General features: G+C 43.8%; 1 protein-coding gene across 13 annotated transcripts; it reads left to right on the top strand.

The window, feature by feature from the left end:
* The first annotated feature begins 9,614 nt into the window (after positions 1–9,614).
* On the top strand, positions 9,615–22,199 carry tpm1 (tropomyosin 1 (alpha)). 13 transcript variants are annotated; one of them, XM_037106963.1, is made up of 10 exons: positions 9,615–9,861; positions 10,199–10,324; positions 10,538–10,663; positions 13,910–14,043; positions 14,392–14,509; positions 15,551–15,621; positions 16,450–16,525; positions 16,731–16,793; positions 16,883–16,952; positions 21,352–22,199. In XM_037106963.1, the coding sequence occupies exons 1-10, from the start codon at positions 9,748–9,750 to the stop codon at positions 21,432–21,434; spliced, it is 981 nt and encodes a 326-aa protein (XP_036962858.1). In that variant the 5' UTR covers positions 9,615–9,747; the 3' UTR covers positions 21,435–22,199. The 13 variants fall into 13 exon arrangements, with proteins under 13 accessions (XP_036962858.1, XP_036962852.1, XP_036962849.1 ...); XM_037106957.1 differs by lacking the exons at positions 10,199–10,324; positions 16,450–16,525; positions 21,352–22,199 and adding exons at positions 15,834–15,909; positions 17,463–17,541; positions 18,696–19,526; XM_037106954.1 differs by lacking the exons at positions 10,538–10,663; positions 21,352–22,199 and adding exons at positions 17,463–17,541; positions 18,696–19,526.
* The last annotated feature ends 267 nt before the right edge of the window (positions 22,200–22,466 follow it).

Here is a 22,466-nt window from a genome sequence, read left to right as displayed (position 1 = left end):
TTATTAGCTGACTAGCTTTTAGCACTGTTGGTGTTTAAACGGCCAGACCGACAGACGCTTGTTTGAAGACAGGGCAAAGAGTATGGAGGTGATTTACAGCAGCTCCCACCAGGACTCTGACTGTGGAGAAGACATGGAAGGAGGGAAAAGGAGAAACACAAAGTTGAAGAGGAGCGAGAGGATGGGTGGTCCTCGCCTGGGTGGAAAAGTTGCCAGAATAAATCTACGTCAAATTCTGTGAATGAAGGATTTATTTAGAGGAAACCAGAGGTGAAGTTGGATCAGTGGAAAGACAAACTGTTTTTGATGAGCTTGAATGAAGTGTGTTTTAAGATGAGCAGTTAAGGCAAACTCATCTTTGTTCAGTAAACTAGAGAAACTAGAATTCACAAGGCCTACGGTTGGATTTTCTGTTAAGTGAAGAAAATAGGTGTAAGGATTTTTACTGTCTTGATATCATGTGTTTATTGAATTTCTTCTAAAAATGTAATGTGCCACCTCTTGAGGCACAAAACTGTATAACAAGGCAAGAAAGGCTGCAGCTAACTGGTTAGCATGCTAACTTTAATAGATATCTATGCAACACAATAAAAGACATCTTTGTAAAAATGTCAACATTGTTGTTCCTTCACACGCTCTTGATAAAGTTGGTTCTTTTTTTAATTTTTTAATCAACCAAACAGTTCAGCTGTTCATTCATGTTCTACGCATTGCACCTTTAACTGGCCGGCTAAACATCATGAGAGTGATATTTCGAATCTCAACTTGCAGGAAGTGGTTCGGGCCCTCACGTAACAGACAGAAATGACCCATTTCCAGGAGATAGCAGGCGGGTGGTGCTTTTACAGAATGTGAAATATGTGAGTTACTTGTGGTCAACTTTAGCGTCCATCCTCTGCTGAGTGACAGTGTTCGCTGTCTATTTCTCCCACAGCACAGCAGCTCCTCTAGCTATCACCTAAGGAAGGCACAATATTTCTCAGTCAGCAGTGACAGCAGGGCTATATTGGGTCTCAGCTGAGACTCAAACCTTGGGTGCTAATTTTGGACAACTTCACCAGTAACATTAGGAATATCTATTAAATGATATCGTTTGACTCCTAACACCTTGCTCCTCCAAAGGCTTTTCACAGTGATATACTTCGATTTTCCTTGGTTGTGTTTCAATCCTCAAACAGTGCTGAGAGCGAGTCGTGGAACAGGGGGAACCGTCTGTCTCAGGCTGCGCTGCCGACTGGAACTGATCTGCAGTGTCTCCTGGGATTTAAGCTGTCTAGAGTGAAATGTAACACTCGCCCATCCAAACCCTCGGTCTTAATAAGGAAACTTTGCTCCACACTCGTTAGATGACAGGCCGCGTTTCTGCACAGACAAAAAAGCCCTTGGCTCCTTTTCTTCTCTCAATCCTGCGGCCTCCCCGCCCTGAAATAAAGCTGAATAAACACCCAGCTCAGTGCTCAGCAGATTTTTCTCAAAGAGGATTTTGGTTTTGGAGACCACCAAAAAAGATTAATCAGAATGACTTTATTCATAATGTCTTACATGGACAGTGAGCGCGGACCGCCCCTTCTTCTACTGCATTTAATCCAGATGGCTTGGCTGATTAGCTCTGATGGATCCAGGCAGTGATCACAGGACTTCCTGAAGTCTTTCCCAGCGGTGGAAAGTAACAATGCACATTTACTCAAGTACTGTAGGAGGACTGTGAGGAACTTGGGATTTGGCACATTTTCGCACAATTCCACAGTTTCGCACACATTCACATGTGATCGTCTCTTTTTATATGTCTACCGAAATGTTAACATTGGAAGCCAGTTTATTCAGTTATTAAATACAGTGCTTTGTTGAACCCAGATAGTTTTCACTTTACAAAAAAATCTTTCCATGCCTGCAAAAATCTTACATCTCAAATTTGCCTTCTCACAATTTTGCCTGTAAATTGAATATTTTGATTTCAATGTAAAAACAGAAACTACTGTCATTTATGAACTGGACATTTTCATTAATTGATTGACTTTGTTCTACAAAAGAACATTTGAATTAGTAAGTTTATATGTGACTGTTTTTTTGTTTTGTTTTGTTTTGTTTTGTTTTGTTTTTTCACATGTGGATTAAATTTACCACATGTGGAAATAGTTGGGCCCTTTTGCCTTTGAGTTTTATGACTCTTTCAGTAATTTACCCTCTAAATTTCTCATATGGTTTTATGTCAAAGCAAGACTGGCAAAAACAAATTTGTGCAGAGGATCAGAGCTTTTGTATTCAAATTTGACTAAACTTCCCAGATGTATATAAAATTGGTACAACTGGCTCCACTTGAACCAGCTATGAAAATAAAATGCTGAGAACTCATTGATGAAATGTCATAATATATGATTATGCATTCAGTTACAGAGATATTTTGGACGAAGCTGTACTTTTGGTACTTTAAACACACTGCATGTATTTTGTGCTGCTGCTGGGTCTCTCAGTCAAAACAGTAAAAGCAAAGGACAGAAGTTGTTAACGTGTGATTATGGGAGTTGTTATCACTTTTTATATCTTCAGGTGGGATTTTAAGTGCAGGACTTTTTTCTGACATGACAGAATAATAACAGAAGGTTTTGAAAACTCCTTCCTCTTCTGGCCTTTCTTCTGATGGAAGTGATGTGTTCTTCAGGCAGCCTAATTATCTGCTTATCATACTGTATATTGTTATCTCAGATGTTAAAGGCCTCGGGGCAGGAACGAACCAGACCACACCAGGTGGGTGTGTATTTATTTTCACATCTGTGTGCTCAGACGCTTGTTTCATGATTGACTCTGCACAACTGTTTTATCTAGCTCCCTAGCTGTGCGCTGAGTCTGAGCCTGACTGGAGAACAGTCACGGCATCTGATCAAACGGGGGGGGGGGGGCAGCTGCAGACAGGCTTTGGTATAAGAATGCAGGTGCCGCAGAGCTGTGGGTTCCTGTGGCATTCCTCACTGCAGAGAGACTACTGTGACCCAGTCACAGTGAACATAGCCTGCGAGCTTTCAAACAGCCACTCAAAACCACAGTGGAATGTCTCATCACCATAGATTCTCACACACGCTGCACATTATGGCTTCTCTTCTGCCGAGCTACGGTCATTTTGTGGTTTCCAAGTTAACTTACTTACAAACTTCACATAAACCTACACTTTCTCTTTCAAATTTAGAAAAGATGCCTTTTTGTTTACCAAAAATGGAAGTTTTTAAATGTTTGGATGAAGGTTATTCTCCCTCGAGGAGAGCTTAAATGGATTCTGTTAGCTGAGACAGGATGTATTCAGAGAGGATTGTTTGTTGTTGGAAAAATTAAGAAAGGGAAACTAACATACTACCGTAGAAGTCCGGCATCCTCCTCCCCTTGTGTTGTATTCATTTGCCTGCGCCAGAGGCCTCTGACAGGACTGTAACAGGGCGAACAGTGGCTGAGCTGGAAGTGCATACCAAGAAGTTTTATAGCCCTGTGGAATGGAAAGAAATATCAAGTACGTCTTTGGACCTCACAAAAAGCCCCTTAGCCCTCTCCTCTGTCTCCTCTACCTCACTTACACCAGTGGGCCCATATATGGACACATATATGGAAGATTCTCCCTCCGTCTGCAAACACGGAAACTTCTAGCCCTGTGACATGAGGGGCAAAAGATTGAAGGCAAATATTTAAAGAGAGCAATCAACAAGATGCTGGCCAGCTGGGGACGGAGATACAAAACCCGGCAGGAACAAGCAGCCATTATTACGCTTTAAGAGGGAGAAGATATCAACAGGGAACAATCTGGAAAGATCTTTCACCAGCCTCTGATCCGCGAAGGGAAAGACTTCTGAGCAGGACGCAACTCCGATGCTTTGGGAGGAATCTCTTATCTGGAACTGGGTGAAGTTCAAGCTGCCTGTAAACACTAATTTACTCCCCACTTCCCTCCCGACCTGCCCCTTTACTGTGCACAAGCACACACGACAGACATGTAAAAAGTTTTGTTTTCCTAAATCGAAGACAGATTTGTAGTCAGGACTGATTGACTTTTCAGTTCCAGTATTCGTGCCGCGACAAGTCTGGCCTCTTTTTTTTTTTTCATGAATTTAATTTTACAAAGGAATTCTAGCATGGTATCCTGCATGAGTTTGAAATGAATCGTGACTGTTCCCCCCGAATGATCTCTGCCCTCCTCTACCCCCACTTTTTAGTCGAAGCTGAGCGAGCAGCATCAGATATGGCTGACATTCTTGCCTCTCTGTGCGTCCCCGTCCGTAGAGGGGGAACACAAACAAACAGTCTGGGAGGAGCCCTGCCGAGGCCACAAATATTCCTCCGTTATCCCACATTTGTGTTTGCACTGCTGGAAGCCTTGACTTTTGATATTTTTACTCCGTAGCTCAGCGTGTTTTCTCTCAATGACTCGTAGTTGCTCACACTGTGTCACGGAGGCTTCTCTGCACACTTTCCCTCTCTTGGCCTTGGAGAACACATCTTAATCTCAACAATGACCAATGTGTCTGCACTAAAATGAATTGTGAACTTCTTTTAGGAAATATCACAGCATGTCAAAGAGCATATTTCTTTCGTTTTGCCCGAGGTCAGTCTCAATAGAACTTTTAATGCACCTGATTTGAAAAGTTTATGCACAGCTCCGTTCCTGCAAGAGACTTATTACAGGCTGAGAGATGACAGATCCTTTCATTTAACAGCAGCTACTTGAACGGCGGCGAAAAAACTTGGCACGGCGAGGAAGGCTGCCCATCTTCAATGGAGCACCTGCACCTGAAATATTTGACCTTCATACAGCTGGAATTCGACTCCACACATCATTAGGCAGGGTGGAAATTGTAAGTGTTTCAGCAGTTTACACTGTGCTCACGGCTCGACAAAAAGTTTTTAAGGGAATTACAACCGACCTGGCGACACTCCGGCGTGATTTACACCCTTAATGACAGATTTATCACCCAACAAAACTGTGTGAGTCAAAGTGTCACAGCCTTATTGCAACTATCCATCAAGTAAAATACTGTGGCGGTCTCTGTATGGTGGCTGTGGTTAAAACGTCCACCTGTGCTCACTAATATACCAGTTTGAGTCTTACAACTACCAGTATATGTCAGTGGAACATTGCAGTGAATAAACCCAGCGGCAGTAGGCCATCGGCCGGGCTTGGGTTACAGCTTGGGTTGCACCCTCACAGTACACCCTCTCCGCTTTTTGCTACGCTGAATGATTATGCCCCTGCATGGAGCTGTCTAATCCCAGGGGTACCGTCTGAGGGAGCCAAGGAGTTCTCTCTATATATATCTGGATGATGTCTGCAGAAATCTTCAGATGGTATTTGACAAGGAGCATGCCAGCGCTGAGCTTCTCAGAGTTTCACTCAACATGGAAGGGGGAGCTACACCCTCAGGATTCGCTTGGTCTTCAGTCAGTGGCAATCATTAAAAAGAATAACCACACACACACACACACACACACACCAGCGTACTCCAGGATACTGTACCTTTACAGGAGATGACACATTTTTGGTAAGAGCTGCTTGCCATTTTTTTTTTTTTTTTTTTGTACAGACAGGCTCAGCGGGGGCAGAGACATACTTTCTCTGATGCAGTAACATTTCAGCCATGAGAGAACCTTAAATGTCTCCCCCGTGGGTCTTCTTAGGCAAACATGATTTGAGTCACAACAGCCAAGTAAAGCGCAGCTCCTCCCCGAGCGGTGACTGAGGGGAACCGGACATTCCATATACATAGTGGGTTGTCACTGCAGGCCTAACAGATTAACTAATACAGTGTTACAGTATTAGTATGAAGGCGCTGCTGTGTCATTTAAAACTGCGCCGCCACCCTTCAGGGCGCAAGAGTGAAAGGTCTGACAGTTCCGGGAGGGGCTCTTTAATCTAAGCTCCTGAATATTCATGTGAGTTTTGGTTATTCGACACCCCATCTGTCCAGTTTTCTGCACCCTTTACGTCTATATTTGCTCATTTTATCACTACAAATAGTTTTGTGGCCTCTCGTGTTTTAATGTTGTTCTGCATCCTGTAATTTTTTACAACCTTGTTTATAACCTTGGCCCGCCCGTAAAAAAGTGACATGGTAGGAAGGTAGAGATAACGATAGCGTAGTGAATGTGAATATGAATTCTGCTCGTCGCCGCACCTGTCCCTCCCGCCCAGCTGTCACCCCATGCAGACGACTGAATCGGGATACAGAGGCGATCGAGATTCCAACATGTCAGAGTATGTCAGTATGTCCAGAAAATGGGCGACAGTTGTTTGTAGGCGGGTGTGTTTTTTCACAGTTGGACCCCTCTATATGTTGAGAGGAATTAATTCTCCCACTCAGCTGATAGCAATCGCTGTTTTGAGCAGAGACATAGACTTCTGAAGACGGTACAGAAGAACTGTCAGGCCAAAACGCATTGGTAGAGACTCATATGAAAGGCAACATGCTCTAGTTTAAACATATACGCTCATTTAGTATGAGAATAAAACACAACCAGCAGGACTTCGGCTCAAACGTGAAGGGAAAACGATGTGGTTCTTCAGGAAGTAATCTTTGAGTTGCACAAACAAGGCAGGGCTCAATGTTACAGACATGAAAATCACCACATAACCCTTTGACATCATGTCACTCTATCCTTGTAAAATTTCTGACCTCTGGGCCAAACCTTATGCGAGTTAGTGGGTTTTTAGTTTGTGGTGTCTCTGGCGTCCCCAAATCTTAGCTCTGATGCGGTGCACAGCCGATCCGGTGGATTTTAAACGGGCTCTATGTGACAATCTGTTGCCATTGACATGTTTTATTGGTCACATGTAAGCAGGTTTTGACGTGACGTGAAAAACGAGACCTCCCCCGTCCCTCTCGACTGCCTCTACACACTTGCAGGCCGTTGGTTTAATGTTCAAGAGTCCAAAGGACGTGACCTTATGCACATTCTCGAGTGCCTCGTCACAGTGTCTCCGCTAACAGGGGGCAACAATAGCCAACGCTAGTTTAGAAATAGAGTCTGCTAACTTAAGGTAACGACCGGCTTCCAGCACAACACAGACGTTTCCACAGAGCCCATTTATCAGGTTTAAAGCACAGTCAGTTTCCACGTTTCTGTACTAATTCTAATGCTACAAAATGTAAATGGCAGGGCTCTCATCAGCCCCTCTGGCTGGGAGGCTTAAGAGGCCTTGAGAAGCAGATTTTTGTTCCAAAGAGCACAAAATTATATGTCTGGACTGGAGATGGTTTTAATTTCTTCTTTTCACTACAGCGTCCATGAAACAGAAACTCTTTCTGGAGCTGTGGTGTCTTCAGAACTGCACCACAGCCCCAAAACCTGCCTCAAATATTGAAAGACTTTCTCATTGCTTTTCCCCTAACACATATAACGTAGAGAAGTAAAAGAAAGCTTTGTGCTTTATGTTCATCAGCTTGGTCTTAACTGCAGGCCCTTAACTTTCCAGTGGGATGTAAGTCAGAATGCAGTATCTTTCTGGAACTGCTGGACAGATGGAGAGATCTGTGACCACTGTAATCGTATTGGACCCTGGGCTATTTTTTACTCTGCCAGTAATGTTAAAGGAAAACATCATAATGGAGCTTATTTTCATTCCCAGCATGCCAACGCAAATCTAGTGTGCCGTCACACACTTCCCCAGAGTCCATTAAGTGAAAATGCTGTTGAAGATACTTAAGATCACATTGCAAATCGAGATTCAAAACCGGTGCTTCACTGTCAGCGGTGGTGAGGACATAATGGAGACGAGTAACTCTGAAAATATTGAATCTGACAGCATGCATACAGGAATAAATATAGAAACATTTACAACTATATGTATAATGCAGACATGTTCTAAATATCTAAGACAAAGCATTTTAATAGAGCAAATGACACAGTTCAGTCAGGGCAAGACAGTATTGTGGAATATTCAGAGCCGAAAGTTTTATGTAACTATCAAGGTTAAATTATTTTCTACTCTGGTGTATGGTGAGAAACAGAAACTGAGCTTTTCCAGACATCTGATCCTTTAACTGTATGTATTACCTAAGACTGATTCTGATTCTGGCAGGATCCCTGTGACCACTACTTTTCAGTGCCAATCACAATTACACAGATGCCGGTCTATTAGACCACAGGCTGCCCCAGAGATTATCACAATATTTTTCTGACACTGTGCCTGCCAGTCAAGGTCCAAGACAAGGCTGGTGCCTGAAATTGGCAGGACAATACCTTCAATTATAGCACGGCAATAAGATTAGAACATTGTAAACAACATTCATCATTCCATGCTCTTGTCTTGGTCATATTTTATTACCGATTGAGTGAAGACTGAGGACTGAGCTGCCCTTTCTACATGAGCCAGGCGTGGCAACAATAATGTATAAAACAGACCAAAGCCTGAGCAGGACAGGACTTATTTTAGGGGGCATATCTAATGGCGTTAGGCCTTGGACTCTTGGCACAGGGTCTGGGATCCATTTTACAGACTAACGCAGGTGCATGAAAGAGAAGGCGAGCCTAAAAATATCCCGGAGAATCTTTGTGGAGACTTGAAGACACTCGGTGCGTCCTCGGTGTCAGAGCAGTTCGCGTGGGGCGCGGGTTAGCTTCTCATGTGTGTGTTGCCATTTAGAAAATCTCAAAATGAGGATTATTGGATTAAACAATCGTCCCCCCCAAAAAAAAAAATCAGGCAGTTTATTAGCAAAATATTAAAGACAATGTAGAATATACTTGACACATTCTTACCCCTCTCAGATTAAAGCTCTCTTGTGAATGTGCCGCACATAATATATGATATTCGTCTTGTGCAGTCTGCAAAACAGTTAGCATTGCTCGAGTGGTGAGGCAATCAGCTGCTGAGCCGCTGTAATCGAGGTATAAAACCCATCCTGCCCTGGCTGGTGCCGGACGCTGTGTTCTCGCAGTCAAATGACACATCAACAGTTTACAGGGAGGATATCCGATAACATTATCAGGTAAACACTTCCCTGTCAAGAGCCCCCCGCAGACTGTGAACAATGCCTCTAGGGCTTGCCGGGCTTACCGAAAGCATCTCTTCTCAGACGGCCCACTCTGCCCTGAGCTGCTAAAAATTTATCCCAGAGGAACTAAGACACACCTACTGAGCCAAACACACACCAGCACACACAGACAGACACCACTGGCTGCAAGCTGACAAAAGCCTGGTTGAAGTGTTTTTGCAGCTGCCTGTGGTCCAACTCTCAGCCTGCCACATAGAGGAGGGGGGATCAGAACTGTCACTGTCAAATCAGAAAAGATCATTAACACTACAAACACACACACTCTCTGTTCTTAGTGGTGCCACAGTGTTGCCATTGGCATATTTGATGATCTGCTCATCCAGTAGGAATAGGCAATCTGCATCTCCCCTGTACATTAAATGGCTTCTGTTACACCACCATGAGGAAGTCCTTCCTTGGAAGCTGCCCGCTTGTCCATCACACCCCATATAAAGGCGTATCATACGTCAAAAGTCTGGGAGCAACGAATCACCGAGCAGATCCTTAAAGAACGCCCGGGCAGCCGCACACGCCTCCTCCCAAAAAAGTATTGGATGTCCAAAGGAATCCAGTCACCCCCCCTTGAAAGTACATATTTGACAGGGCACAGTAAGGCAGAGCCTGCACTCCAGCTTAGCCTTCAGTTCGGCACAGACGCCCGAGCCTCTCTCTCTCCTCTCCCGGGTTTTCATTTGGACGTTTTGTTGGTGCAGCCAAACAAACAAAAAAATAAGCAGCCATGGACGCCATCAAGAAGAAGATGCAGATGCTCAAGCTCGACAAGGAGAATGCCTTGGACAGAGCTGAGCAGGCTGAGTCAGACAAGAAAGCAGCAGAGGACAGAAGCAAACAGGTCGGCTGAGTTCTTCTTTTTTTTTTTTCTTTTTTTTTTTTTCGTCTTTTCTGGAATACCAGTAGCTTTATAAAGCTACTGCCCTTTAAATGGACCGCCTCCTTAATACGGATTAATTACTCTCATGGATAATCCCGAATAAGGATTGAATTGATTATATGTTTGGGGGGGGTGTTAAAGATCAGTATCGTCTCAGCTGTGTTGGTGATATAAATATAGCCTAGGAATTATTTTTATCACGTGAATAATAGAGAAATACTGTTTAATTAAAGATTGGTTAATTGCATGTCTTCCTATACTCTGTTAACTTTAATATGTCTTTTATATGCATGTATAGTTAGACGACGATATAAGAGAGTTGGAAAAGAAATTGCGTGTTACTGAGGACGAGCGAGATAAAGTGTTTGAGGAGTTCCAAACTGCGGAGGAAAAGCTGCTGACGGCAGAGGAAGCCGCCACCAAGGTATCTGATCCTGACGTGCATGAAGCTCTCCTAACTTTCTGCTCTCTCTCTCTTTTCCCCTGTCCTGTCCTCTCCTGTCCTGTCTCCACTACGTGTGTGTGTGTGTGTGTGTGTCTCTGTTCACGCTCTTGCGCCTTTGCGCGCTCACGCACCTCCTCCGTGCTCCACGCTGATCACCTCTGAAACTGTCCGCGCACTGAAACTCGCCCTCAGCTTGAGGACGACCTGGTAGCTCTGCAGAAGAAGCTCAAGGGAACTGAGGATGAGTTGGACAAGTACTCCGAGGCTCTTAAGGATGCCCAGGAGAAGCTTGAGCTGGCTGAGAAGAAAGCCACCGATGTAAGTAAAAGAAAAGGGAATCGCGATGGCACCGTTCCTGCACCACGCTTCCTCTCACACCTTTAATTCTCTCATCACCGTGAGCGAGACGCGACAGTTCAACACCACAGAAATAAAGTTTCCTCTCTGCTGGAATCCAATCTGACCTCATCTGTTATCTCCAAACTGGTTTACGTCTTGGATGGGCATGCTCTGCGCACCCATCCATCTCGAAAACTAACAGAATTACTGTTGGACTGTCGCTTCATTATCACATGCACAATAATCACTGACCAAGTCTGCCCAAAGAAAGTCTTTAACTACAACACATCTTCACATCTTCTGTATTTTAAATTAAATCCATCCACAGGTTAACTCATCAACTCAGTATCTTAGATTGTGTCATAATTGTCTGGGTTCTTTGCCCTTAAAGTGTCGGACATCTTTGTCTGGGGAAGTCTATTTTTTTTTCCAGAGTGAAAAGCGAGGTGGCCCTAATGTGCAGTCTTCCTTTAGGGCGCAGAGAGCGAGCGCCTGGATAAATATAGCCCACTGCTTTATATGGTCAAGATAGAGCTCACATCTGCGGGCTGCGCTCTTTGCTTACCGCAGGAAAAAAAAAAAAAAAAGAAAGAAAAAAAAAAAAAGAAAACACAGTTTCCCATCAAACGTCTCTGGAAGACTACTGATGTAAAGAAAACACATGTACAGACAGACAAATTAAATAAATCATCCCTTTAAAATATTTAGCACCCCGTGGCGCCCTGTCCACCCTCTTTTGGATAAATACAAATTTAGATTCAGACATTTGAGTGTTCTTTTCACGACAAACAATCCCGTTAATGGCCTAATTGGGCTTTGTTCACAAGAGTCAATCAGTGGGAAATCAATGTAGTTTGATCTGTAGTTACCCTCCAGGACAGCCGCCGTAATAATCCTTTAATTGGATTGCTCCGGAGAGCGGGGTCATCACCTGACTGCTCCACAGACTCCACAGAGTGTGTTTTACACTAACACACACTCGGTGCTGTTTTATTATGATATTTTTTTATTCCTTTTGGGCCTTTTTTTCTTTTCTTTTATGTAAAGGGACGGTTATGGCTGTGGCCCTCAGATGAATTTTAACCACCACTTACAGTTTTATGGGCTTGTTTTTCCCCCCCCTTTTCATATTCTTGGAGGGATTTTTCTGCGATATTTGCAGTCTCAAGTCTCAAACGTAGCCTGTAATTACAGTATTCAGTGAGGGCTTATTGCCTGTCCTCTCAAATGACTTTTGCTGCCAACGTGCACTACTCAGAAGCGACCAGCAGATGGCGCTGTTGATCCGCCGAGTGGCGCCACAAACATGACTTTTACCCTGGCTGTCCTGACTGGATGCGCGTTTGTTTTAAAAATGATTTTATTTTATTTTTATTTTTTTCTATTTGATTAAAATCGCCTTCACGTATTTTATTATTTTAGGCGGAAAATGCAGAGAACAAAAAGTCCGCACAGGACCTGCGGGGTGTTTTATTCTCAGGCGTGTTTTGAAATCAGCGGCACTTCCTGGACAAATAGCGGAGTGCGCCTCCAGACAGCTCACGCACCGTCTGCACGCAGCTTTCAGCACAATCAAGGACGTCATCTCGCTGCTTTCCGAATTTCTCGGAAATTGTGCTGCAGCTCACCGTGTAGTCCTTATTCATTTTTTTTTTTTTTTTGCTACACATATATTGAGAATATATACGCATACATAGTTGTGAACGATGGCCGGAGCTACATCGCTGGAGGCCGTGAAACGAAAGATCAAATTCTTACAAGAGCAGGCAGACGTTGCAGAGGACAGAGCCGAGAGATTACAGCAGGAGTTGGTTGCGGAGAGGAAAACCAGGGATCAAGTAAGCATGTTTGTTTTCGGGGTTTGTTTGCCGCGCGTCCGAGTTCAGACGGAGCGCAAAAAAAAAAAAAATACGCATCTTCCTCTGGTCGCCTTTTTTCCCCCTTTTTTTTTTGTCCTGGGCCGTGTTCCAGCGTGAGTTGATGCGCCGCAGACGGCACGCTGAGCTTTAACGCGGCTCCCTGCTGTGCTGCCACTAAGTAGCCCGCTGAGGGTTTGATAGCCTGCTGCTCGTGGCTAAAGGCTTTATAATTGGTAACGTTAGGCCGCTGATGCCCCCAAAGTCACAAAGCAGTTTGTCGAGCAGTGCGTGCCGTCTCATCTTCCTAGTTGATTTGCATCTCCACTGATGCTGCAACATCCCCCCCCCCACACACACACACACACACATACACACACACACACACTCACTCCATCCGACCTGCTCTACGGGGAAGTTGAGTTCCATTAATTCTATCTTGCAGCCGCGGTGCGCAACATTTGATTTGAGATTGTACTCGGCGAGCAGGAAGTTACGAGGCGAACAACTGTGGCAACATCTCAAGGTGCCTGCCGGCAGCACTGTGAGCCTCGCTGTCCTTATAAGGACAACAGGTTTCTCTCACAGCTACAGAGTGCGAGTGTGTCACCGAGACGGGAAATAAATCTTTTGTCTTTCAGTTTGCAGTGTCCCTGGCTCACAGTCTGACACCTTATAATTCATCCTAATCGGCCTTCAGGGGTTTTAAACTGGGTTGCTTCGGGTTTATAGATCACTGGGAACTTCCTTGTTAGGGTTTTGCAACTTCAGATGCACTTTGGTCCTGCAGTTGCACACTTGTACATGAGCTGTAAGGAGAGGGGGAGACAGGTGGCTGTGACACTCCTGGTGGCTTGTTTCGGCTGTGCAAGGTGCAAGCCTCATAACCAGGAAGCAGAAGTGGCTCCGGGTTTGAATAATCACTGATGTGTTGCGAATGAGACCGGTTTTAATTACACCAGAATGTGTCCGACAGTTGCAAACTCCTGTGTGTGTGTGTCATGTGAGGAGCCAGTTGCAGAGTCTAATAGATTCAGGGCTCTTGGCTCCGGCCTTGTTAATATTCTCTCCCGGGGCTGGTAATGAGGCAGGGTATTCAACCTGCTGTCAGCGGGGGGGACATTGTTATCATTGTACATAGTCAGTGAGGAGCACAGGCAAGAATCCCAGGAGGTGGCACACAAAAACACTTATGAAAAAACTAATATTACACTCACCCACCTCACTTAAGACAATATAAACATGCACCACAAAAAAACCCCAAAAACTACGGCGTTCTTTGGGCAGACGTATATGTGTTTGCTTGTGTGATTTCCACGTTGCGCAGTTGAAAGATCTCCCCCCTGACGCGCTCCTCTTCTCTCCGCAGGCTGAGGGAGATGTCGCTTCCCTTAACAGACGTATCCAGCTGGTTGAGGAGGAGTTGGATCGTGCTCAGGAGCGTCTGGCCACTGCCCTGACCAAGCTGGAGGAGGCTGAGAAGGCTGCTGATGAGAGCGAGAGGTGGGTTCTTATGAGCGGCGTACACTCAGGCGTCTGAGCTCCTCTCTGGCTGCAGAGAGCAGGTGGCAGGGGCTGTGTTTGCACCCCTTTGTGCAGGGGGGGTACAAGCAGAGCCTCTGTGCTGCAGAGCCGGGTGTCAAATCGTCAGACTGTCACCGTCGCTCTGTCAGATAGTTCAGTCACATCCTGACAGCCCAAGTTGTCCCTCTTTCACGTCAGAAAACTCTTTCACCTCAGGAGGATTTATCAAAGATTTACCAGCTCTGCCGTGTCCTCAGGGGGAGACGGCAGGCCGCCTGTCAGCCGCTGATCTCTAACGTCCTCTGACTGTTTTGTTCCCTCACACAGAGGCATGAAGGTCATTGAGAACAGGGCCATGAAGGACGAGGAGAAGATGGAGCTGCAGGAGATCCAGCTGAAAGAGGCCAAGCACATCGCTGAGGAGGCTGACCGCAAATACGAGGAGGCGAGTTCTTGGGCCTCTGGCAGCCACCCCAGAGCTGTTGTGCAACACCAGACATGCAGAAGCTCATTGACTCCAACACAGCAGTGCTGTGACAGACTTGTTACAGCTGTGGACTGCTAAGACGTAGATAATCATATCCTAATCTTTTAACTCCACTTGACTTTTTTAATTTTTTTAAAAGGACTGATTAGGAAGCATTTTTACAAATATGTGCCTAGTTTACAACTACACTTCTGAACATTCAGTCCAAAATCAACACTCACGTTGCTCTTGAGTTTATCTAAGAAGTATAACACTTTACTTTAGTTTCACATTCACAAGACATATTTTAAGCCTCGAATAGATGGTTTATAACACACTATAATGCAGTTGTAAGCAGATATAATAATTGATCAGTGTATTTGTCACTGTCCATTGGGGGCCCCTGAGAGGAGGTAGATGTAAACACAGGTAATGAATGTAAATACGTAGAAACAGTTAGTTTAGTGGCAGAATGTAGCTAAGTACATTTACTCAAGTATTGTACTTATTATGACTTTGAGGTACTTTATACTTGACTATATTTAATAGGAAAAAAATACGTAATAAGTTTTTATTCCACTACAGATATTTGACAACCTATGAAGATATCATAAAATGCTAACGATGCTTTATCTCAGATTAAATGATCTAGCAGGAATATAATTTGCACTGAAACATTTAATGGACTAGACAAAGTAAATTTATCTGATTACACTTACTTATATTTTAATTGCAGGACTTTTACCTGTACTGGAGTATTTTTACATAATGTGTTGAGTACTTCCTCCACAGCTGGTTTTAAAAATGCCCTTCTGTCTGCTCACAGCTACATTACTTCGAGTTATAAAGCACTCCTAAAAAACTTGTTTGTGTCATGCTTAGAAATGCAAACCAAGGTGGTTGAAGTTGTAGTTTAATCGTTTTAGGGTGGCACACTTTCACTTTAAACCGCCTCCCAGGTGTGCCTCAGCGGCCGGGTGTTTCGCTGTGTTGTGACACTTTGTTGTGCTGCACCCAAAGGTTGCCCGTAAGCTGGTCATCATTGAGGGTGACCTGGAGCGCACAGAGGAGCGCGCTGAGCTGTCAGAAAGGTACGACCTCTCGCCCACAGTTCTTGCACTCGCACTTCACCCTCGCACGCACACCTGCATTTTAACAGTCGCAGCCTCTGACCACCAGTTCACAAAGTGCTGTTTTGAACACTGTGTCCTGTGCTCTCACTGTGTGTGCTGATTATTTGCATGCATGCCGCCCGTGGTTTGAATGGCTGTGGCTTGCCCGCGCACGCCACACCCACTAACAGAGCTGCTCGACGAGTGGAGGACGAGCTAAGGGCATTGGAGCAAAGCATGAAATCACTAAACTCCACGGTCACGCAGGTACTATGAACCAAAAAAAACAAAGAAACTAACACTTGTGTATCTTTTGATGGGCGGCTCTTCTCGCTGTCGTTCATGCCACCGGGTGTCTGCCTCACTCTCTGTGCTTGTTCTTATCCTCCTTTTATGACTCGCTTTTTATTCTGTTTTGAACTCTTTCGTGCCTCCTAACAAAGCAGAGACTGTGCACGAATAACACCTCACATTTAAGAAAGGCATGGCATCACCTACGTCGCCATCATCCAAATTATCGATTTCACTGTTACCTAGCACTCTTTTGCATGAGTCATGTTGCTATTCTCACATTCCTGCTCTGTTAAGGCACTTTTTTTTTTTTTTGAAGATACCTGGGGTTCCCTTCTTATTTGAATCCCTGTAGTTCTTACGTATTTTGTTTCCTCTCTCCCTCTTTCTTACGTCTCCTCTACCTGTTCTGTGTCCGCCTCTGTTTCCGTCCGCCCCTCGGATCCATCTTTTTCCCTCCACCACCCCTCTCTTCCTCCTCCTTTGCAACTCCACCCCTTTGTCTTAAAACCTCAGCAAATGCTCTGAGCTTGAGGAAGAGTTGAAAACTGTGACCAACAACCTGAAGTCACTGGAGGCCCAGGCTGAGAAGGTAAGCGTGACCCACCAGCCGAGTGCATGCTGTCAAACCTGGGTTTTCGAAGGGGAGCAGATGAGCCCGAGACGTTGAATCTCTTCACCTCAGTCTTTATTTTACAGTATTTATTTAGATAAATGTACCAGAATGTGTGTGTGAGTTGTGTGTGTGTACCCCCACGCCCATGTGTTTGACACCCGTCTTTGCTTTTGTCCCACAGTACTCACAGAAGGAGGACAAGTACGAGGAGGAGATCAAGGTCCTCACCGACAAGCTGAAGGAGGTAAGGTTTCACGAGGCCTTATCTGGAGCCCGGTGGTCATCTGTGCGGGTCGTGGACTCACTTGTAAATCTGTTTTCTCCGTCACACAGGCTGAGACTCGTGCTGAGTTCGCTGAGAGATCAGTAGCCAAGCTTGAGAAGACCATTGATGACTTGGAAGGTATGTTTTTTTCCTCAGAGCGCTACTCTTGTCATTTTGAAATCAAGCCAGTTCTTTGCTTCGCTCTTCAACTCTATTTCTCCTTCCCTCTTGATCTCATCGAGTTTCTTTTTCAGTCAGCGTCATGCTTTTGTTGTGGTTACCCTTGTTCTTTCACTATGAAGTGTAGCTGATGTGTTCTTGAGTTTCAGAGTAGGAAAGAATGGCTCTGATGTTTGTCAGAGATATCAGGGCCTAATGTTGACTTAGTGTTCAAGGAGTCATAGTGAGCGAGGGCAGTGGTCCATACCGCCTCCTGACGTTTGTATCACTTTTCATTCTATCATTTTCTGGTATAACTGTGTTTTCCTCTTTTTTTTTTCCTTTTTGTTTTCAATTCCTCCGTCACCTCTTTGCTGTCAATCCTCTGTGGCTCTTCACCCCTCCACCTCTTTGTCATGTCGCCCTTTACCCCCCACGCTCCCTTTCTCACTACACCTCCCTCCCTCCACCCCACTCGCCCACCAATAGATGAGTTGTATGCCCAGAAACTGAAGTACAAGGCCATCAGCGAGGAGCTGGACCACGCCCTCAACGACATGACTTCCATGTAATTTTCAGCCTCCTGCACCTGCTCGCTCCCCCCTGCATCTCTCTTCCCTGCACAACAACCACCTCGCCTTCATCTTCTCGTCTTGTGCCCCTGCCAACTAGTGCATCCGACTCTGTTGTGTCTGTTCCTACATTTGAAATAGTCATACAGCCATGGTCTTATATAGTCTTACAGTTTTAACGTCTTAAAGCAGACATTGTGGTATAACGTGTCTGTGTAATTCAAACCCAGATTAAGAGGTTTCCTCTCAGTGTGGTTATGATGGCACTTAAAGCAACATTATGCAACTTTTTGAACTTTGCTACGACATCGCTACTTTTGTTTGTAGTAAGCACCCTCATTAAGTCTGTACAAAATGCCAGTTTCTACATAACGTTGCTTTAATGAAGCCTTTGTGTCAGTGCGACTGGTGTCTGAGAACACTGTAAACAGGACTGAAGTAATGGGATGCATGAACAAAATCTCTGCATGATTTTTGTTTTTCTCAGCTGATTCAAATGTGAATTGTTTACTTTTTATTGTGAAAAGTAATCCCTGCTGATTCCTTCAGTCTTGTAGTTCTCTCTCATTTTAGAAAGAAATGTTCATGATGTTTCCACATGACATTTTGACACTCCTAAGACACGCATGCAGGTTCTCTATTGAGACGTTGTAGACTGTGTTACCAAATAGCATCTCGACGAATCCTGTCGCGTCTCTTTGTTTTTTTTCTTGTCTACTAACATGGTCTACTTCTGCGGAGAAGAGAGGCCCCACTCCCCCGTGTGTTAATGAGATGCCCCCCCCCCCTTTGTTGAACGTTATCCGTCACACCTTAGCATCGCTGTGGTTGAGCCCCCAGTTTTGCTAAATCAATGTCGTCCCTAACCGTTTGCCTAGTCTGTGAGAGATTGACAAGGTGCACCGCAATCTGTATGCTCCGCCCGTTTTAAGAAAATGTAATCTGAGGGAGGATCTGTTTCCGACCTCTAGTTTGTGTTGTGTCAGCCTGCTCTCACCTCGCAATGCATAACCAGTGTGCATTGCGGTTTGTCGTGCCCTGACTCGTGCTGTTCTGTTGTGTCGTGGTGCAAATTTCTCAAATCTCAAATTTCCGTGGGTCCCCCTGCCGATCCCCCACCGGTTCACTTTGCCTCTTCTCTCTCACGCAGATAAATTTTTTACACCTCATCATCAAAGACGTCTCCCGCCGGCTGAGCGGCATCTGTCCACTCTCTCCAGCCTTCTCTCCATTCGCCCTTCCCTCTCTGTCTTTGCTTTCCTTCCCTCCTCATGTTATCACCCTCACGTTGACGTTAAATGCATCCAATCTCTTGTACAGAATCCTAGAATCTTTCTGCATTGTGTAAAAAATAAACACCCTTCCTTCTATGTAAGCTGTATCTCTTCACTCTGTCCTTTCTTTCCTCTTTTTGTTTCTATTTATTTTAAAGCGGCTCTAATAAAACCAGGAAGCCTTTATTTTGATTTATGTTTTTTTGATTTTGTTTCTTCACCTCCACCATCCATTAGTCGAGCCTCACCCCTGCTACCCTTGGTGTAGTTTCAATGTTCTTTGTATTTTCTTCAAATATTGTTCTGTGACGCTGAGATATTAGACATATCACAGTAGTGCTACGAGCACTAAAAAAAAACTAGAAACAATTGCAGGTACTTGACTGAAAGCTGAGCCAAGTTGTCTTCTCTCTTAGCATTTGAGACTGATGCATGCAAGCACTTTGCAACATTTAATACTGTGACAGGAGGAGCTGGCTGGAAGAGATTTGAGAACTGGAGGTAGTTAGTGTTGGATTGTTAGCAGGAAGAGCAGTGAAGTAGAATCATTGGGGTGTAATAGCAGAGTACAGAACAGTATGTAAGATGTGTTGAGCCTCATCTGGTTGCTGGAAAAATTGGATGAAACTGCTGTCAGTGATTACGACACGTGGGCTTTGTATGCTACATAGTATCCTGTCATATATTTGAATAAATATAAGATCACACATCCTGAGTGTTTTTTATTAAAGTCGTTCCCGTACATTCAGACACAGACGGATAAGCGAGAGTGAGATGTTTCTCTGGTGTTTTTGAGCCACAACCTGAAATGTCGGAACAAACTCGGGCAGCATCCTTTTTTTTTGTGAGGATGCACTTCAAAGAGAAGTGGCGGTTATAGTAGTATACATGGTTAACTATATTTTATTTCTACATTATTTAATATTAAAGATATATTTTAAGGGGGCGACACTAAACTAAATACCCTTAGTTAAATAGATATCACTTTGAAACATCCTGAGCTGGCCACTTACATTAAATATATATCATGGAACATTTCTGCATTAAACTGTTTAACCAAGATACAAACTTACGAACAGTGAGTTTCATTTAGTTTAGTTGCCCCTAAAACTTTGTGTGTAAACAGTTCTGCCCGAGATCAGGTTGTCAATGGCAATAGTGATGGTTTAACTCCCATGATCCCACACTATTTATACCCTTTTTTGTTGTCTCAATTGAGAGACCTCTAGTGGTGGAAATGACATGCTGTTTTGTGTTACAATATTTTTGAATATGCCAATATGCCAATTAAATATGCACTAATATGCATATATGCCCAAAACAGAAATCAGGTCAACAGGTCAGGTAAAAATAAAAAATAAAAAAAAGAGGTCACGTAATCAAAATAGCCCAAAATCTTGTGTCTCCCCTTAAAGTTTGCTGCCAGACCTTCTCATCTTCTGTTTTCACTCTGCACACTGTTCTGCCTTGCTAAACTTGCTGGGCGCAAAAACAATCTAAAGAGTGGACTGCCTCTCAATAAACAAAAAAACACCCCATCACGATTCGGTCATGTTATCTAAAGGCTATTCAAATGTTGTCAGCGTGTCTGACAAAGATTAAGCAGTCTGGGCGATCCATTCAAGATAAGGTAGGTGTCAACAGGCACTGCACTTCCTCTTTTTCTGTTTTCTTCTGACTTCCTGTCCTCTCTCTGTTTTTTTTTAACTTGCTCTCTGACTGCAAAGATCGCCTCTTCATTCAACTTGAGAAAAACCGCCTTCTCAATAATGAACTACGTGTGGTTTTGAATGGGGACTAAACTTTTGTCTGTTGGTTTCGGTTTTTGGTTTTACTGTGTGTGCGACAATCTGACCCAGTGTAATACTGTCCACGTGCGATGCCTGCACTGCTTGAACTCTTATGTTGCTGTTGCTGTGAAAATCAGGGATTATCTTAACCATTTATCATTTTTCTAGTCTTACAACCAAGTATTACAACATGATACAGTAATCACTTTATATTAACTGTTGTCGTGTTTGTGTCTATTAGTAAAAACTGTGTTGTGACCTGTTTGCATGGTTGCTTGCATATCATAATGTGAGTTTGTTTACTCAGTGTGTTTCTCTTGTTTTCTGTCAGTGAAGTGTGGGGTTTTTACAAGCACTCAAATTTAAAGGTCCAGTGTGCAGGACTGAGTCCAGTCAAGCACTGTGGGTGCAGATTGCAGTCACAAAATACCCCTCGCCCCTATAGTGGCTGCCTTTTTGTGTTTTTGGAAAAAGTGTCTGGTTTGTCCATTTTGGGCTACCATAGAAAAGGCAACATGGTGAACTGCATAGAAAAGGACTCTCTGCTTCTGAACATAAAAAAGCTCATTCTATTTCCTTAACAAAATCATAGTTATGAGAAGTATAACTGGTCTCTCCTCCTAAATCCTGCACACTGGACCATTAATAACTGACCTGATTGATTATTAATGCTGGTTAACTAACTGACTCACTTGTGTCTGCTTGTGTGACATTAAAACCTCTTCATTTGATGTTCTAACAGAGAAACTGTCACACGCTAAAGAAGAGAACCTCGACATGCACCAGATGCTGGACCAGACTCTAATGGAACTGAATAATTTGTGAACGCACAGTCTGACCCCACACGCACTGTGGTTTTGGCTTTTTGTTCTTGCACCTTGCTTACCGTAAACAAAAAAAAAAAAAAACCTGTTCTCGTACCTTGCCCACGGTGGAGATCAAACAGCCAGATGCTTTTTTTTCTATCGCACCGTCCTGCCTTCAGCGGAACTTGACCAAGGAGCAAAGCTAAGGGGAAGTAAAGCTTAGCCATTCCCTCAGATGAAGCCGAAACCAAGAAACAAGATTGTTTTCTCAAAGCCTATTTTTATTTTGAAATGTTTTTGTTTTTTTTCCTTTTCCTTTTTTTGACAAGTCATCCTGTGAAATGTCATGTGCCATTGGTTAAAACAGATTGTTTTTTTTTTACATCTGCTTTGAAGCTGATCTGGTACGTTCCATTCCACCTCAATTATGCACATACCAAAGGACAAAGTGGAGAAATTTTGCACTTAGTTGAACCTCAACATTATGCACAATTTGCAGTCTGTGAGACACAGAAAAGTGTAAGTATACATTGTCTGAGCCTGTCAGTATGTATACTGGTGCTACTGTACGGTCAAGCAATGACAAGAAATGCTAATGCAGTATATTCTTAGTTTCCTTTTCAAACCACGGTTCAAAATTTGTTCATCTTGTCTTTTAAAGTCTGATTTCAGTCATCTGGTTGTGCATTGTTTTAGCATTGTATTGATATAGATGTTTCAAGTGTTTATCATATCTGAAATGTACAAAATATGAATATAAATAAAAGCACGTTTTGAAAGTTTTCTAACTTTGTTTGTGGTGCATTGATAGCTCATTCGTCGATCATTGACGTGACCTACATTTCAGGTCATGGTCTGATTTGGAGTGATTTCACAAAGTCTGATGCAGTGCCCAGGAAAAGAAAACCTGAGTAATAGAATTTATCTTCCCCGCAGATGTGTAAATGTGTGAAACGCTCAGAACAAATGGAGTGCTGTTCATTTTGCAGCTTTATTGCATTACTCCTGGCACATTTTTTTCTCTTCTTTTTTTCTCTTCGCTCGACCTTCG

The sequence above is a fragment of the Acanthopagrus latus genome, chromosome 8 (assembly GCF_904848185.1).
Source record: "Acanthopagrus latus isolate v.2019 chromosome 8, fAcaLat1.1, whole genome shotgun sequence".
In the NCBI taxonomy this organism is placed as follows: domain Eukaryota; kingdom Metazoa; phylum Chordata; class Actinopteri; order Spariformes; family Sparidae; genus Acanthopagrus; species Acanthopagrus latus.
Note: the sequence above shows the minus strand (reverse complement) of the source record. Positions and strands in the feature narration are given on the sequence as shown.

Excerpts from the sequence above, each read along its gene's own strand:
- tpm1 (XM_037106963.1), top strand. The coding sequence starts at position 9,748 with ATGGACGCCATCAAGAAGAAGATGCAGATGCTCAAGCTCGACAAGGAG. Across the intron at positions 16,526-16,730 it reads TGGAGGCCCAGGCTGAGAAG|TACTCACAGAAGGAGGACAA; the intron begins GTAAGCGTGACC and ends TTTGTCCCACAG. Across the intron at positions 16,953-21,351 it reads GACCATTGATGACTTGGAAG|AGAAACTGTCACACGCTAAA; the intron begins GTATGTTTTTTT and ends ATGTTCTAACAG.